Here is a 17,194-nt window from a genome sequence, read left to right on the forward strand (position 1 = left end):
ACCGAACCTGCTGACAAATGCTTGCGATCATCTTGTGTTCTTGCCATGTCAATATCAGACAGGCACATGTACCCTTATTCATGACTTTAATCATTTGACCCCAGCTTCTGCTGGGGTTCAGCAAGCACTGATCAGGAAACGCAGGGCCAGCTCTGTCCTGCCCACTGGAGTCTGCAGAGGTGGTGGGTGAGAGGAGAGGAGGAAGTTGGTCAAGCTGACATCCATTGTGGACGATGCCTCCCACTGCTGCATCAGACAGTGGAGGCTCTGTGCAGGTCGTTCAGCGATGGAGGTTCAGGTCCTTCATTTTCACTGCTCTTAGACTGTACAGCTCCAGAGTTTCATCGCTAACTGATACTGCATGAGGCATATCTTTTTTACTTTGTTGAATCTCTAGTTTGTATAGGTTTGTAGCCATGTTTTTAATTGTAAACACTACAAAACAGATTCTGTATGCTAAACACTTCACACTTTCTCTTGTTTTGCACCTTATACTGCGTTTTTGTGAATTTCCCCACTGTGGAATCAGTGATTTATTTTATCCTAACCAATTCTGCTTTTGGGTTTTACAGAATGTCGTATCCCAGTAAGAAGCCTAAACCACTCAAAGGATAGTATAAAAGATCTTGTTTTAATATCAAATCACACAAATAGCAGGTAGGCAGCCACCCACCACCTCTGTTTCAGTGCTCTTTCACTGCAATTTCTCTGTCAGCCAGTTCCTCAAAGGCTCTAGGTTCCTCTTAACCCAGCGAACATTTTTCTTCACGTTGTCCAGGGCAAGCTGAGCAGCTCTCAGCTGAGACACCTGCTCTTTAATGGAGTGGAAGAATGACTGCACCTGGGGGTCAAACACAAGAGTCCGCTGAAAGCTTTCTGATAGCAATTTAATGTTTCTCCATTTATTAGGCCCCACAGCTTTGACTCTATTAGTAATTGACTACCTCCATTTACTATATCAATAAAGGCTATGTAAAATCTTCATAAAAACAAAATGCAATATTAAATTATCTGCAGGGAAACAGTGATGGGTACTGTAAATATTATAGTATTGTACTGTGGAGGGTGAAATGGTATAAAACTGTATTTACTTCAGTGAGTTCCTCTGGAAATGAAAACTGGCCTGTGGTGCCAATGATGATGTTTCTCATACAAAATGAACCCAGCTGAAGCCTGCAGTACAGAAATACAACAGGAAGGACATTCACAAATTACTAGAATGTATGTTCATGTGGTAATTTTATCATAATAGCAGTACTGTTACATACAATAAAGCATGTATTGAAATGTAAATCACAAAAGTCAAGTATATAGGGCAGTTATTCACACAACCAGCCTATGACATTGTTTCATAAGCTGCTTTCACATTCTCTCCATTATACTGACCTTTGAACCAGTGAGTCCCAGTTCTCTTTCACAAAGTTCCAGGCGAGGTGATGTCCCTGTGGGTTTCTGGACACCATCAGGATAACAGAGGACAGGTCCTGTAACCGTATCACTTTTCCTTCCAGGCCCAGTTCCAGCAGCCTGCAACACAAACATACACAGAGTCAACTGATCTTCAAGAATAAAAACTTGAAGATGAATGAACATCACATGCGATGTGACGCAACAGCCTATTTTGGCCACATGGTGGCAGCATTAACTGCTGAAACACCTTTGCAGTTTGTCGGCGTCTCTGCTGCGAGTCAAAGCAAACAGGATTTTTTCTTTTTGTGCTGCAGACAGGGAGATGTTGTAAGCGTGTAAGAGTGACACCCAACCGCTGTCGTCCCGAGCTCCAACTGCGAACACCGTCTCTGCCACATCAGTGGGTAGGCTGTAAACAGAGACGTGGCAATTAGTGACAAAATATCAGCTCACATGGTCCAACGAGGTGCAGTTTCAGCATCTGCTGAGCAGTAATGACAGACCTGAGCGTTCCATTGGACTGAAGCCAGCCTTTGAAATGGAGACGCGCCTGTTCAACACAGGGCGCATCGTCCAGGTGGCAAGCCAGTGCCAGGACCTCTGACCTCAGCCGTCGCTCGGACACAGAGCCGCTGTCGCTCCACGTCTGCTGGTCGATGACAGCGCGGAAAAACTGCAGGATGTACACCTGCACAAAAACAGAAACAGCCTCTTAATAGTAAGCTGCACGCTAACTTATAAATATAATGTAAACTGTGCATTCTTGTCTCCTTACACCAAGACTGTGCATCATTTCGGGCTCATTTCTCTTTTCAATGATGTGGTAAAATGTCTCCAGATAGCCCAGTCCTTCAAGGAGAGGCACTGTGTGCGTCTCTAACAGCAAATACCCAATCAGGTCCAAGGCTTTGAATATGGGAAGATGACCTGCCCTTTAAAGAGAGATAAAAGTGTTCACATGTGGGTGTCACTCAGGAAACGTGCTTTGTGTAGTGCAGACACAAACACACTACACATACGTGACCAGCTGAAAGGCGTTGTGTATCAAGTGAGTCCTGTCTTTGTAGCTCAGGGCTGTGTGGTTCTCTCTGAGAAGTTTAGTCATCACATCCCAGCCGTCGTCCTCGTAATGGACCACATAATAGCCTGTCATGTCTGTGTTCACCTTCACCCAGCCCACGTCTTCTCCTACGTCTATACTGTCTACAAAGCAAAAGAAAGCAATTTCACGGCAAAGAAAAGTGAACACGTTTGAGTCATGGTCTGCGTATTTCCCCCCCGTCGTTCTCACCTGTGTGTGTTGTCATCAGGTGTCTGTGGATGCTGCTGGAAGCATCCGTCTTGTATGTCAGGGGGATGTGCCAAAGGAAGCTGAGAGAGAAAAGCGGATCTTAAAACGTCAAGCACACAATTTAAAATAAAATCCACCTGAAGGTAGTGTGTGTACGTGCGTGCGCTTACCCCTGCTGCAGTGTGGGCCACAGCGGGTCAGAGGGCAGAACCGTTCTCAGGAACCGGTCCTGTCTCAGCAGCAGACGAGAGCCCTTCCTGCTCACCGTTACCAAAGGAACGCCTTTCTGCAGAGTCCAGGTGTTCATCATAGCCACGAGGTCCATGTGCTCCCCTGCGAACAGGTACTGCGGCAAACAGGAGCGCAACGCTCAGTGTTACCATTTTTAATATGCAAATCAGACAAAGATCTTAAAGGTCTACTCACTGCATTCTTAGCGGACTGGCTACTGGTGTAACAGTGTTTCCCAGAGATGAAGTCTTCTTCTGAGCATGTCTGGAAAAAAGCGCTTCAATCAGGATCAGTGTGTATTAAAAGCAAAATAGTTTAGCGTGTTCTATTCAATACAAATCCCTCCTTATAGTACATTACTACTATTTGTACTGACAATTCAGTGGACATTCTAGTGGCTTAGATGAAAATCTCTGGCAGACACAATGTGAGCAAATCTTTGTTTATTACTATTTGTTTTCAGTTTCCGGTAAAACTTTGCATTCTTTTAAAAAATGCTCTGCACCAGACACAGACAGAACAACTCTAAGTGCAATGAGGACAGGCATTAGGTTTGATTAATTACCTCCTTTAAACCTCTGGAAATTAAAATTAATGGAACAGATTTAATGCCAAAAATATGAAATGATGCGACGTATGTGTAAACGTTACGTTTTTTTCAAGGGTTTAAATTCATTTAACCACTCGCTGTTCTGACCCCAATGCAAATACAAGTCTCCCAGGCTGCACATTGGCTTTTGTGTAGTGCACACTCTTACACTGATGAGACTGTCCCACAGGTCCCGGTTGCGTGCGTTTCTGTAGCTGTATTTGCGGAGGTATCTCACGATGCCACTCTGGAAAACTTCATCCGTCAGAAAGTGCCGCAGCATGTGCAGGACACAGGCCCCCTGGGGAGAGAGGACAAGGCAACAACCAGTTTTACTGCAGGTCTGTGTAACTGGTGGTTAAGATTGCCGTCACAAGTGCTGAAGGGAGGCTGTTTCACACGTTTTCAAACATAAGCAGACATAGTATTTTTTAGTCATATTGCAGCATACAGATAAAAATATGTCATTGACAGAATATTTGCAAACAATTTATCATTATGTGTAGTTTAAGAAGGAAGAATACCTTGTCGTAGGAGACCGTGTCAAACATCTCTTTGATTTGAGTAGGGTTGTCTGCTGGGCTGGATATTGGCCGAGAGGAGTTCAATGAGTCGTGACCGACTGCTGCAAAGCAGGTGTGGAGCAAATATTCCTCCTGGAGGATTGTGCACAGAACACAGTAATCCCACTTATCTTTTCTAGGCTGAATGCTAATCCTATAATCAGTACATAATAGCACTTACTACTTTGAGCTCAGGGTAGGTGGCCTCCACTGAAATGTACTCCATGTATCTGGCAAATCCTTCATTAAGCCAGATGTCATTCCACCAGTCCATGGTCACTAAGTTCCCAAACCACTGCAGGACACGTTTAGAATTCATTAATTTACCACGTAGATAGACATAGACACACTTCGCTCATCCAAGATCTAAGAACAGTGTGCCGATATACTAACACACACTCACCTGATGGGCAAGCTCATGACCGATCACCATAGTGACCCAGAGTTTATCAGAAACGGAGGATGTGAGGGGGTCGAAGAGAAGGCTGGTCTCTCTGTAGGTGGTCAGACCCCAGTTCTCCATTGCACCAGACTGGAAGTCGGGAATAGCTATCAGATCTGAGAGAGGGAAAAGACGATCAGGAAACAAAAGGTGATGGGATAAAGAGAGGATTATAATATAACTGACCTTGTTTGGGTAGAGGATAGCGAATGTTGAAGTACTTCTCATAGAAGTCCAGCATTTTCACAGCAACCTCCAGGGCATAGTGGGTCTGCTGCCACTTTTCAGGAGCAGCATAGATGGAAACCTGCAGATACATCACAATACACAAAATAAGAATAATGATAATAGTAAGACATTCAGCGATATTCCTGTCAAAGGAACCTGCTGGAGACACACCTTCACCCCAGATGATGTCGTGGCAGTGACGGACTTGAAGTCACAGATGACAAAGGCCACCAGATACGTGCTCATCTGTACACTAGGAGCAAACCAGTCCTCAAGGAGGCCATCGCCTACTTCAAGTGTCTTGATCTGAAATACATTTAATATTTCATGCCTGCTATTACAGACTTTCACACATGATGGGACAGCGAGGATATTCTAATGCTGAGTATATCTATTATTGAAGATTTCCTTCTGTTTGCAAACCCAAGTGTATCCATTTCAAGGGATAACAGTTCAGAAGCAGCAGCGTACAGTATGCAACACTCACCACAGGCATGTTGGACAGGGAGATGTACTCTGGGCTCCTCCTGATCCGTACGGAGAAGTTGGCTTTAAAGCTTGGCTCGTCAAAACAAGGAAAGGCCATGCGGGCGCTCGTGGGCTCAAAATGAGTTGAAGCTAAGGTTCTGAAAGAATGCAGAAAGTATTTTTGGCTTCTAAAGGCAACACTTTCCAAGTTGGTTGCACAGTAAATCAATGATCGTTCTCTCACCTGGTCTCTCCTGTGCTGGTTCTGTAGGAGCTCCTATAGAACCCATAGAATCCATCTGCAAGTTCTGAGCTAAACTCAATATAGAGAAAATACTTCTGCCCAGTGCTAAGAACTCTGGGAGAGAAAATGCCAATCTGCTCATGAGATGGGTTATGTAGAACTGGTAGAACCTACAATGAGGAGGTGGAGCAAACGTATTTAAAATGACAACTGGCTGTAATGATAAAAGTTCCGTATCCACAGATACTGTACCTGTTCAGACAGACGGGACAGCTTGTGGTCCAGTATTGTGGCCCTCGAGATCTGCAGCCTTTTGCTGTGTAACACAACCCAGTTTGTGTTGTTCTGGACATCAATCTGGATCTGCACTGAGCCAGTGAAACTGAGATTTGTGAGGTCGGGCTGCAGGAGGATGCGGTAGTGAAGAGGAACAATGTACCTGTAATCAAGAAGTGTGTTGTTTTGATCCAAACACAGATGATGACAGATGATTTGTGTATGAAAACAAAGCAGCATGATTGCGAAGGTTACCGTGGGAGACGAAGACGGCTCCACGGGAAGGACAGGTCATCGGTACCCACGGGGGGCTGCTCCGCGCCGGCGTGAGGAGGGACCGGCGCCTGCGGTGAACTCTGGTTGGGCTGAGACCGGATCAGAGGCACAAGAACCGCCGACAGCACGAGCAGCCGCGCTGAAGCCATCCTGCAGCAAGCGCCTCCCCGCCCCTGAGGTAAGGGAGTGAAGGCGTGAAGGTCCACGCTGCTGAAACCAGCCGCTCACGTCCAGCTGAGAAGATCAATGTGGTCCCTTCTTACGCCTGAAAGACATTAACGATGATCCATTCATGATACATGATATCAGTGTCCTAAAACTCACAGGAAAGATTGAGACATTTGCTTCCTGTGCCAAGGCCTATAAGCACAGGATACACCTAAATGGACCAACACATCAGGTACTGTGGACATCAGAACCTTTTAAGACCATGCCCTGTTCAAAAGCACCTGCTTCACTCACTCCTTGTTTCTGGCTGATTATTATGGAGGACGGGCGGCCGTCAGGTCCTACTGCAGCTTCCTGCTTGGTTGAACGCATGAAGAGCAAGCTGGCTGTTCTGGACCATGTGCTCTCAGCTGGGTTTGCCCGACCGAGCTGCCCGACACCGGACTGTAACCTCGTCCTGAAGGAGACCCAGACGGGACGACGCGTGATTTTCCATGCGGACAACGCGAGCGGAGGACGCGGCTAAAGCTGTGAGGCGGCAACAGCTGCAGGAGCGAGGCGACAGTTCAAATAAGGCTGTGTGGAAGCAGCTGTGCTGGATTCAGCCACAAGAATCTACGGGCTCACAAGCACTGGAGTTAGTAACTGGTCTGATGGTCTAAAAGCTGCACTAGAGCTCGTGTCTAAAAGAATCCCCAGAAGGTTTTACCTCGGTCATTTCAGCTGCATCATCCGTCCTTGAGTCCTGATCAGTTTCACTTTCTCTTTTAAGGTCCCGCCCACCGCAGGTACAAAGTGTGTGTGTGTGTGTGTGTGTGTGTGTGTGTGTGTGTGTGTGTGTGTCGGAGATAGGAGGTCCCATTGTTAGTATAAGGTCAGTGACAATCCCCCATGATGCAATGCTCCTGGCAAAGTCAAACCAGTCATGCCTCCATTTCACACACTCACATAAACAGGGTGCAGACGCAGACATGACTGAGCCGCACACGAGCCTCTTGTACCTTCCAATCATCTATTTGTGGACAGGTGAGATGGAATGTTTTTATTCATTTCATTAGTTTAGATAATCAATACTGGAATCGTACCAATCACATTCTTTGTTTGTTTTTGTTGCTGCCATCCTAAGGGGAGGCATTAATCTTTCAAATGCAGCTCTTTCATCAAAATCAGAAAATGCTGTTTTTTTATAAAGTTATAGCACAACACATATTTTGCATATTTAAAGCCATATTTGACCGCATTGTTGCATGAACTGTTAGACCACGCTGCATGTATGTGCAATATATTTTTGATTCATCACAATGCACTCCCTCTTCCTCCCGCCTGCGTCAGGAGGCGTGGACGGCGACATGCTGGCGTCTCTGGCGCCTCCAGTCCACCTGTCGGGCGAGAGGCTGGGCTGGACCCTGCTGGTCTGCATGGTCAGCGACATCGGGAGAGGACGCCTGCAGGTCAGCTGGAGGTCGCCGTCAGAGGGCCGCGCTCCCACGACGCAGCACAGTTTGGCAATAAACAAGAAGCACCGCAGCCACCGCGCTGTTGCAATAATCACCGTGGCGACGAGGGACTGGCCGTCGTTCTCATGCTCCGTGAGCCACAGACGACACGCGAAACCCACCAGGAGGCGGTTCACCTCGTCACCAGGTCCGTCTATAGCTGAACATACAGTATGTGAGCATATTACTGCTTTAGATAATAATTCAACACACTTTTATTATTCAAGATGGTCAAGACAACATGTGCAGAGAAGATGAAGATGAACACGGTACATGTCTATTATTACTTTTCTTTTAATAACTATGCACTGTAATATTACTGTATAGATGTTTCTTATGTTGGTCTGTGTTGTTTGATATCCAGATGTTCTTATGTGGACAAATACAGTGGTTGTACAGGCTTTGAGGCTGATTTTAATGAAGATCATTGTCTTCAACACCCTGATGACCATTTATGCTGTCATCACGTGGTAAGAATCAGTGTGTGAAAGTAGGAAATGGATTCATTGTCTTTTAATGCTTATTAAATTCGGGTATTTTACTTTGCAGATGTCTGGAAGTGGAGGCTGTTACAGCATTTGACTTGGAAAACAAATGAACCTGGAGAATGGGCTCTGCTTGGGTTCATGCATGAAACGATCCCGTTAGAATCTGGAGCATGGCGCCATTTTCAGCCTCTTTACGCTGGCGTCCCAGGTGTTACCGACTGTGGCAGTTGAGAGCAGATCGTGTTTGTGAGGTCAGACCTGGTACAGTATCTGATCGAAACGTAACCTCAGACAGATGGCTGGTGAACAAACTCTACATGTGTACGATTGCCTGTGTTTTTCGGAGAAGACCCTTGTGTGAAGTCCTGCTACTTTTTATTCCAACTCGTTTTATATCTTTATTGTTGTTGTTTAACTTTAGCTTTATTTTAGTGTAACGTGAGAAAATATGACATACACTCATATTGTTTTGATTTTATTGGTCTTTTTTAAATAAAACACTTGCACACAGTTTTGTTTCTTTTTGTCTTTTTTGCGCCTTGAGTAACACAGTGACATAGCAACAGAGTCCCACTAGGTGGCAGTACAATCACATCTGACATTATTTAAATTATTATCCAACAGCAAGAATATGGAGCTTAACTTCCTCTACAGGACACTACGTTCATAAATAAGTTAAGTATTTCAACACTGACCAGTCATTCTTCACCAAACTGACACTCGCGTGATGTAGGAGAACACAAAGCCAAAAACCGAGATTAAGCTGATATGGCCAAACTAATTATACAGGGTGTTACACTTTTAAAAGGCTCACAGTCAGAGGGATTAGCAATCGTACCAGGTGTCAGAGTTAATTTCCCACTAAACCATGCTGAAGCATATATCCCAGCAGACACTGGTGAACTTGATGAGCAGCTTGTCAGTTCTGGCAGAGGAGAAAACCAGTCTACAGTAGCAAATTGACACACGGGGTGCGGAGAGAAAGGGCGAGTTGCAATTTCCTCTGTACATTAAATCCATAAATAATCCGCCTTTGGCTCATGAAAATACAGAGTTCACTGAGAAACAAACATGAGCTGGTATCATCATGACGTCCTCTTGGCAAAAAGGTAGAAGAAGCACCTCTGACATGGTGTTCAGATGAAATAAATGCACATCCAAGAGTCTCAATGACTTAAAAAAAAATGAATTAAATAAAAAAACACTGGTGCCCACAGACACACTCTCATGTTCGCACACAGTTGAAATCAGGAGTGAGGGAAAAACAAGAAGTTTGTACAGTAACAAAATGCTTTTCTGTTACTATATTCATAATACATTCAACCGAACAATTCACACTGAGTGATATAATGAGATGCTGAGTCGAATCAGCTACTGAAAGAATGAAATTAAACAAAGACGGCAACTTGTGGACTTTTTACATGAGAGGATGAAACGCCACACAGCAGACGGTGACCAGCTTCTAAGCGCTTTGGTAGCGAAGAGGAAGCGAAGGGAGGAAACACTGATGTGGATTTGTTACAAAAAATAAAGTGCTTCTGGTAAAACAAACATCCTCTGTCTGAGGTATTAAAGAAAACTCACATCCAATGGCACGAAAAACAAACTATATGCAGTTACACTGTGCACTGAAGACAAGATGAGCTATTTACAGTCAGAGTGTCTATCACAGTGTGTCGCCACCGGACAGACTGTGGAGGCGGCGCCACAGCGCCTGTGTTTTCACCTGGACAAGGCAGATTCTGGCAGGTGGGATGTAATTAGTCTAAATCAAGCCTTTGCTCCCAGTAACTGTCCAGCCCGTCTGCACGAGAGAGGACTCAGTGCTCGGTATCAGTGCTCAGCGAATAAAACCTCCCCCGACTCTCTTCCTAGTGCACAACACGTACGAGCGCCCCCCGTTCACAGCGCCGCCGCGCTCACAGCACACGCCACCAGCAGAACCAGACGTGTGAGCGACTCGGAGCGCAAGCCGGGCGCGGAGGCGCGGGGGTAGATCCTCCACCGGTCCCGGTGCGGGTGCAGACTCTCCATGTCCTTCTGGGCGCTGTACGCCGCCACCGTGAAGTTGGCGTCCCCGGTGGTCAGGAGGTCGAAGACGCAGGAGTGGAAGTAGATGTCCCGCACCTCCAGCCGCTCCCTGCAGCGCTCCCTGGCCGCCTCCACGCCGAAGCCCTGCGCGGCGCCGCGGGGCCGGTCCTGAGTCTGCGACGCGTAGCTGGGCCGGCGCGGCTGCTGGAGCTGGAGGCCGAGCGCGGGGGGCGCGGGGGGCAGGGGCAGGTGGCCCGCCTGGTCGATGCGCTCGGCGCTGGGGCAGCCGTTCAGGCACAGCTGCAGGTCCTGGGTGGCGTCGTAGGCCCGGGCCAGCTCCTCGGGGATGCGCACGGCCAGGGTCAGGTAGCGGCCCAGCTGCCGCACGATGACGGTCACGCCGATGTAGCCGGCGTGCAGCTCCACGTGGCGGCCCGGCGTGCGCTCCGAGATCCACAGGGCCCGGACCTTCCCCGTGGCGCCGTCGGCGCCGGCCAGGGCGTGGATGGGGTCCCCGCTGCTGGTGGTGCCGTCGTCGAAGGCAGCGGGAAGGTTGTCTGTGACTGCCTGGTAGACCCTCTGGTCTGTGCAGCCCTCGTAGGGCTTGAAGATGATGGTGATCTGTGGAGCGGGAGAAGTCCAAGTTAAACAAGTACTTCAATTCAATTTAATCGTCCACTCATTAACAGAGGAGACGGGACCTGATTATTTGATACCGAAAAGTATTAATGGCGTCTCTCACTCACACCGGCACACAAGTGTTACACAGGTTAGAGACTCACCTCACACTAGACGTGAGAAATAATAAATGAGTTTTTAACAAGTTGTAATTTGACACAGCTATGCAAACATGCTGACACATGCACACACACATGCACACAGGGCCACGGCGCTGACTGGAAGCAGCGGTGGATGCAGGGCGTGGTGTGAGCATTACGGTTAGCGCTAGCATCATAGTTCCGGTGAATGGCTGCTTTGTTCACATGACAGCTGTGAGGAATGAGGCCTAGCAGGCCATTAAGCCTGGAGGGCTGTTAATGTGTGTGTGCGTGCGTGTGTGTGTGTGTGTGTGCGTGCGTGTGTGTGTGTGTGTGTGTGTGTGTGTGCGTGTGTGTGTGTGCGTGTGTGCGTGTGTGTGTTCCTAATAATCGTGACTAATAACTTGCCCCACCTCTGACACAAGGTCAAACCTTCAGCCCCACGTTGTAGCAACCCTTGTATTTGCTTAATGTGTGTGTGTGTGCGTGTGTGTGTGTGTGTTGGGTGTGTGTGTGTGTGTGTGTGTGTGTGTGTTGGGTGTGTGTGTGTGTGTGTGTGTGTGTGTGTGTGTGTGTGTGTGTGTGTGTGTGTGTGTACACGCGGCGTTTCAATAATTAAAACTATCGACTAGCCAGAGAGGGCAGATCATAGGGGGAAACATCAACAGCGCCTCTTTTACGCCACAAAGATCACTTTGTGTGTTGCTCGTCCTCCGTTCGGTGGCGTGCGTGTCTGCGAGTGTGCGCGCGTTGGATAAGGACCTTTAACACACACGGTGCCTTAAGCCCAGCGCAAGGAGTGCCACTTATGAGTAACGCGCACACACAAACACGCACATAGGTAAACAGTGGGCCCTTTCACATGTTTCCCTCCATGTTATTAGAGGTCAAGTTATATGCAGCCATTAACCCAGTTAGGTTCCAACACGGCTTCAGTCACAAGAGACAGTCACAAGTTCAGACTGTTTGCCTCACACCTGCCAAAGTGAGACACAAACAAAACAGAAAGGAAAGGAAAGTAGAGCAGGCCTGTTTTTCAGCCTCGGGGTGATAAGATTTCCTACTGAGGCAACAGGCAACCTAGAGATCTACACTACTGTACATTACCACCACTCTATAATAACTATTTTAGTTTCCATGAGAGTGAATTAGGACTCAAAGAAAGCTCATTTCTCGCTGGTTCTATTCTCACCTTATTGGTTGCCGTGGCGCTGGAACCTGGTACCACGGGAACATTCGTGACCTGCACTGACAAGTAGTCATTGTCAATGAGAGGCCACGCCCCCTCCACCTTGCAAGTCTGGAAGCTGTCCTTAAATGTCCTCAGGTGTGGGTCCCCGAACAGCCCGCAGAACAGGTACCCGGGCCGAGAGTGGCCGTGGGCGTGCGCGTGGGCGTGCACGTGGGCGTGCGCGTGGGCGTGCACGTGGCCGTGCTGGGTGCGGCTGTGGTAGTTGCAGGGCTCGGGTTGGACCTCCGGGTGCGTGGAGGACGTGGGGCCGTCTCGGGAGCAGTTCCTCTGGCTCATGAGGTCAGAAATGCCCAGCACGGCCGAGTGGAAGACCAGGTTCCCCCGGCAGGACTTGGCCGTCCTCTGGGTGCAGGCCGAGTACGAGCGCAGGGCTTTGCAGAACTCCGTGTGAATGGCGTCCACGGCCGGCGTCAGGTGGGAGGTGAGCGACACGAAGTCGGTGGTGCATTTCTGGATGCGGCACTGGGGGGTGGCCACCTGGCACTCGCCTGCACAGGAGACACAGGAGAGTCAGGACTGTTTCCAGAAAGCAATAAAGCTGGTGAAAAGCACTGGGCACAAACATCTGATAAGTTAGGCATTAATCGCCCTGGAGCTGGTTGGGACTAGAAGTAGAAAGTTGATGAGCGCACCAAAGACAACAGGGCTCATTGAGTGAAGAATGCTTTGATCCTGGACGCACAATGCAACCAGCCTGTTACAATCCAACCTAATAAAACGGCTAAAAAGACCCGGCCGCCGCTGCAGAGTCTTGATCAATCGGCCGCGCCGCTCTGCGCGTAATAAACCTGAAGTGTCATAAACCAAAGAGCAGACGGAGAAAAGATAAAGAATGTTTTCCCACAAGGAGCGAGATAATACTGTGAATAGATGGAGAGAGAGAGGCACGGAACAGTGGGCTGTTATGCAAATAAACATCGTGCATTGACCCATTACTGCATCAGGAAGCTGTTTGATTGTGACCACAGCACAGAATACGAACAATCACACGTGTCTTTCAAAGCCTAATAGTTGCCTTTGAATGCTTGTTTAAACCGATATGAGCAGCAGAGCAGGTTAAAACAAGGACGTGGACGCCAGAGACTGATCATTCTGTCACGGACGCCCATCACTATCGTCCCCCACGTTTATCTGTTGCTACGTATCTGAATGGAACAAGGATCAACGCAGCTTTTTATATCATAGATCACCAGAGAGGGGGGGGGGGGGGGGGGGGGGGGGGGGGGGGGGGGGGGGGGGGGGGGGGGGTTGGGGGGGGGGTTTTTGGGTTGTTTCTTGTTTGTGTTTTTTATTGTTTTTTATTGGTGTTGGGGGGGGGAGAGAGAGATTAGAGGGCAGACCTAATGCATCAGTTACAGTGTGCTCCTATTAGATTAGGCCAGAGAGAGAGAGAGAGAGAGAGAGAGAGGCTCTGCAGTGCCTGAGCTCACACACAAACAGCCGTCGGACCAGCAACGCTTCCATTGGACGCACACGCTGTGATCTTCAGGAGGTGGCATGACCTCCACAGGGCCAAGCCGAAGAAGAGACTAGTTGTTGTTTTAATGAAATCAACAAATTCTCCTTTACGTCACACCGTCAGTAAGTAGCGTCCATAAGTCGCCACTTACACACAAAACAAACCCCGCCTGATGTCGGGTGCCGCCATCTGGGGGCAGTAGCGGTCCAGGCTGCGGGAAAGGGTGCAGGTACGGACCCCCGACTCACACCACGCTTCAGAATCTCCCTCCTGCTCGTTAAATACTGACACCAGCCAACAGACACACACACACACACACACACACACACACCGCATTCCACGTCAGCCGCCGCTGCACCGACCGTCCGAGCACTGAGGCCACATTGTGTCTTCGCCTGGAGCACCACCGGCCTCCCGCGTTCCCACACCTGAATGCTGCTTCCATTCGGGGCTGACTGTCATTGAACCGTGGGCCCATCTTAAAGCGATGGGGGGGGGGGGGGGGGGGGTCAGTGACTCAAACACAGCTTTGAAACTCTCCAAGGACAAGCATCCTCCACACCAGCTCGCGCTGTGTGGTAACTGCTGACCTTGCACTCTGCTGCCGAATCCTTCAGGCAAAAGAGGATTGTCCTGATTATTAAAGCATATTTTTGATTCAATTATTCTGAGTCAGTGTCAAAGCACGAGTTTGAGGTCTCTTCCTGACGATCTCCGCTTTTGTGAAGGCGTCCCCCTCTTAAGCCCTTTCTCGGCATGCGCAGCTGTACTTTCCAAACGAAATCCAATCTATGCATATAAATAAGCAATTTGTGGGAAGTTAAGCTGTAGTGAAAATGGAACCGACTTGGAAATATTAAAAAGAGAATCATATGAGAAATGATGCACAAGGGAGGGTGAACGCATCCAGAGTCTGCTGGGTTCATCCCTTGGGGTGAGTATGTAATATATGTAATATACAGTAGACACAATAAAACAGTCAGCAACTCCTTCCATGTCCGACCACAATATTAACCTCTGTGTTTCACCCCCCCTTGGTTTTATCATCTCACAGATCTCATTTTGTCTTTTATATGAAACCTCATCTGTTGGCAGATTTGCCTCTATCAGCACTATTAGTCCAGCTCGCATCTCCACACGCTGCTCCAGCGTCAGACAGGGGTCAAACGACTCAGCCGAATCCCCCGAGCTCGGTTTGGAGGGTCTTTGTCTCCCCATCTCGCCTGCAACTGCAACTTCTCAGCTCTCCAGAGATGGGGAACGGATCTACTGGGATCAGGTCTCGACTGGGGGAATGGGTTGTGAAGTGCTTATTGATCACCTTGTTGTGTGTGCACTCTCTCACACAATGAGCTCGGATCGCGCAAACAGCTCTCTGGGCTGAGAGAAGCCCCCCCCCCCACACACACACACACACACACACACACACTGCACGCTGTCTCTCGACTCAGACGTTCCTGCCTCCGCATCCCCGAAAACGAGAAACCGAGATGACAACGAAATACGTCGGACTCCTGACAAATAAAACATCCTCTTCCACTGAACAGACGAAATCACGAGCATTCCTTCCAGGTGACACACGTTTCGCAGGAGGTGCCTTTAAAACGAAGTGGGTCTGGGTCGGTTCCCACCACACCGCGTGAGGAGGCAGTTTTGTCCCGCCGCCTGAGCTGTGTTAAACTAATTAGCAGAGGTGTGACTGCTCAACAGACACCCGTCACAACAGCGAACCCACAGCACACACACGGCACACACACACGTTCACACCAGGTTAGAAGCACGGATCTAATACTGAAGTCAGTTAAAAGGGTTTGAAACCAAGCAGCAGTGTGGTAAATAAGACCTTAGTGAACCAGGAGCTTTGTAGAGCTAATAATATGTGATAATCACAAACATATTATGTGGCTTTCAGCCAAAAAATATGCTGTTGGTTTCAATCTCTGGTTCAATTTCTATCATGTGACTCAGATGGTTAAAAGCTTCTGATTTGCAAGCATTTGCATTGTTGTATGTTTTTTCCCTTCAAAGTCTGCCTTGAGCAACTTGAATCACTTTGACGATACAACAGTTTGCACTTTAATGCATCATTTGCACCTGAACATGCGCAGCGGGCTGAGTCCCATTTTCAGCCCGGATCCCAACTTTTAACGGCCACACCGAGCCCCTCTTCCCAGTCTCCATCCCGATATAACGCTCTGCTGCGTGACGTGCAGGCGCGAGGAGCGGCCGCCGGCCTCGGCTTCCTCCTCTTCCCCTCCTCCATGAGCCATTAAGGGGCAGACGGCAGAATGACGGCCCAGGAGAGAGGAGGAGAAACTCGATCCGCGCTCACACTGCTGCACTGCCGCTGGAGAGAGAGCCATTGTCAGGCAGCGCTCGGCCCAGCTCGAGGCTCGGCCGCGCGCGTCACACACGCCTAATAACTCACAAAGTGTCCACGAATAACACTAAATAAACACACTCCGAGAAAGCGCCGCCGCCGCAGCGCGCAGCAGTTGGCGCAGATTAGATAACAAAGTGCGCAAATGTGCGGAGTAGTTGTGAACGTGAGTGACAGGCGCGTGAAGTGTCGCGATTAGTTACCTAAGTGCGCGCCGCAGTTGAGGACGAGGATCAGCAGCAGCGGCGGCAGGAAGCGCCGCGCCGGACGCGGGCAGGCGAGGCGCTCAGCCCCGCGGCAGCAACAGCATCCGGCTCTCCCCATCCCCGTCCATGCAGGGCCAGGAGGGGGGAGTGCGCGGACCTCCAGGGGGCGAGGAGGGGTGTTGTCCGGGCCTCGTCACTTCTCCCTCTTCAGCCTCGTCCTCCTCACACTTCGCTCCGTCCTCGCCTCCTCGGGTGCGCACGAGCATTAAAACGCAGCTGCTCCGCGGAATGCAGGGTGGAGGGAGGGAGGGAGGGTGGGTGGTTGGAGAGGGAGGCGAGAAGGAAAACAAAGTGCGGCCAGAAGTCGCACCGACGACACTTTCACTTGTCCCGGGTAGAAATCCACACCCCCGGTGGCTCGCGCTCGGACTTTCGCCTTGATTTGATCGCTCCGTGCTCTGCCCGCTCTCTCGCTCTCTCTCTCTCTCTCTCTCTCTCTCTCGCCCCGAACACGCGCAATCACATCGCTCTCCTTCAGCAGACCGGGGTTTCTCCTCCACTCCTCCCCTTTCACTTTCTCCACCTCCTCCTCCTCCTGTGCCCTCCAACAAATCAATAAAGAATCAACCAAACCATGCTGGCGGAAAACCCGCCTACCGCAGAGAGAGAGAGAGAGAGGGAGGGAGGGAGGGAGGGAGGGAGGAAGCAAATAATGCAGCTTGAGTATAGTTAAAAAAAACTTGTAAAACTTTAAGATGCCATTAAATCACTGCACACACCGGAGTGAATAATGGGTTTGCGCACAAAGGTATTTTATTTGGTTGTGTAAAAGTTGATCAGTTCAGTTTCTGAGACGCTTTTATAATTCGGAACAAAAGGCAACATACTTGGGAAGGAGATAAAGAAAATGTGAAACAGTACAGTCCATAAACATAATC

General features: G+C 49.0%; 3 protein-coding genes across 4 annotated transcripts; 1 reads left to right on the plus strand and 2 right to left on the minus strand.

Annotated features, from left to right (window-relative positions):
- Positions 1-612: 612 nt before the first annotated feature.
- Positions 613-6,167, minus strand: erap2 (endoplasmic reticulum aminopeptidase 2). Its single transcript, XM_029163076.2, has 20 exons — positions 5,998-6,167; positions 5,719-5,905; positions 5,467-5,636; positions 5,242-5,380; positions 4,926-5,060; positions 4,713-4,833; positions 4,488-4,642; positions 4,266-4,379; positions 4,046-4,177; positions 3,691-3,822; positions 3,128-3,196; positions 2,872-3,047; positions 2,702-2,781; positions 2,430-2,613; positions 2,186-2,342; positions 1,914-2,098; positions 1,658-1,819; positions 1,387-1,527; positions 1,092-1,173; positions 613-841 (listed from the first exon to the last, which is right to left on the minus strand). The coding sequence occupies exons 1-20, from the start codon at positions 6,165-6,167 to the stop codon at positions 695-697; spliced, it is 2,838 nt and encodes a 945-aa protein (XP_029018909.1). The 3' UTR covers positions 613-694.
- Positions 6,168-6,282: 115 nt separating this feature from the next.
- Positions 6,283-8,681, plus strand: LOC129604603 (uncharacterized). Of its 2 annotated transcripts, XM_055511787.1 has the most exons (7): positions 6,681-6,823; positions 6,959-6,974; positions 7,143-7,212; positions 7,519-7,830; positions 7,910-7,951; positions 8,047-8,152; positions 8,232-8,681. In XM_055511787.1, coding segments are annotated over exons 1-7 (690 nt in total). In that variant the 3' UTR covers positions 8,233-8,681. The 2 variants fall into 2 exon arrangements, 1 of the variants encoding a protein (XP_055367762.1); XR_008695637.1 differs by lacking the exons at positions 6,959-6,974; positions 7,143-7,212 and adding an exon at positions 6,283-6,418 and having other exon boundaries at positions 6,509-6,823.
- rgmb (repulsive guidance molecule BMP co-receptor b) lies at positions 8,633-16,821 on the minus strand. Its single transcript, XM_029163078.3, has 3 exons — positions 16,254-16,821; positions 12,152-12,699; positions 8,633-10,822 (listed from the first exon to the last, which is right to left on the minus strand). Exons 1-3 carry the CDS (start codon positions 16,372-16,374, stop codon positions 10,073-10,075), a joined length of 1,419 nt encoding a protein of 472 aa, XP_029018911.1. The 5' UTR covers positions 16,375-16,821; the 3' UTR covers positions 8,633-10,072.
- Positions 16,822-17,194: the final 373 nt, after the last annotated feature.

Source organism: Betta splendens, chromosome 9 (assembly GCF_900634795.4).
Source record: "Betta splendens chromosome 9, fBetSpl5.4, whole genome shotgun sequence".
Lineage (NCBI taxonomy): Eukaryota > Metazoa > Chordata > Actinopteri > Anabantiformes > Osphronemidae > Betta > Betta splendens.

Excerpts from the sequence above, each read along its gene's own strand:
- rgmb (XM_029163078.3), bottom strand. The coding sequence starts at position 16,374 with ATGGGGAGAGCCGGATGCTGTTGCTGCCGCGGGGCTGAGCGCCTCGCC. Across the intron at positions 12,700-16,253 it reads CAACTGCGGCGCGCACTTAG|GCGAGTGCCAGGTGGCCACC; the intron begins GTAACTAATCGC and ends TCTCCTGTGCAG. Across the intron at positions 10,823-12,151 it reads GCGCCACGGCAACCAATAAG|ATCACCATCATCTTCAAGCC; the intron begins GTGAGAATAGAA and ends CCCGCTCCACAG.
- LOC129604603 (XM_055511787.1), top strand. The coding sequence starts at position 6,681 with ATGCGGACAACGCGAGCGGAGGACGCGGCTAAAGCTGTGAGGCGGCAA. Across the intron at positions 7,831-7,909 it reads GCGGTTCACCTCGTCACCAG|ATGGTCAAGACAACATGTGC; the intron begins GTCCGTCTATAG and ends TTATTATTCAAG. Across the intron at positions 7,952-8,046 it reads AGAAGATGAAGATGAACACG|ATGTTCTTATGTGGACAAAT; the intron begins GTACATGTCTAT and ends TTTGATATCCAG.
- erap2 (XM_029163076.2), bottom strand. The coding sequence starts at position 6,167 with ATGGCTTCAGCGCGGCTGCTCGTGCTGTCGGCGGTTCTTGTGCCTCTG. Across the intron at positions 3,197-3,690 it reads TGTGGGACAGTCTCATCAGT|ACATGCTCAGAAGAAGACTT; the intron begins GTAAGAGTGTGC and ends GCTTTTTTCCAG. Across the intron at positions 1,820-1,913 it reads CAGTCCAATGGAACGCTCAG|CCTACCCACTGATGTGGCAG; the intron begins GTCTGTCATTAC and ends CTCTGTTTACAG.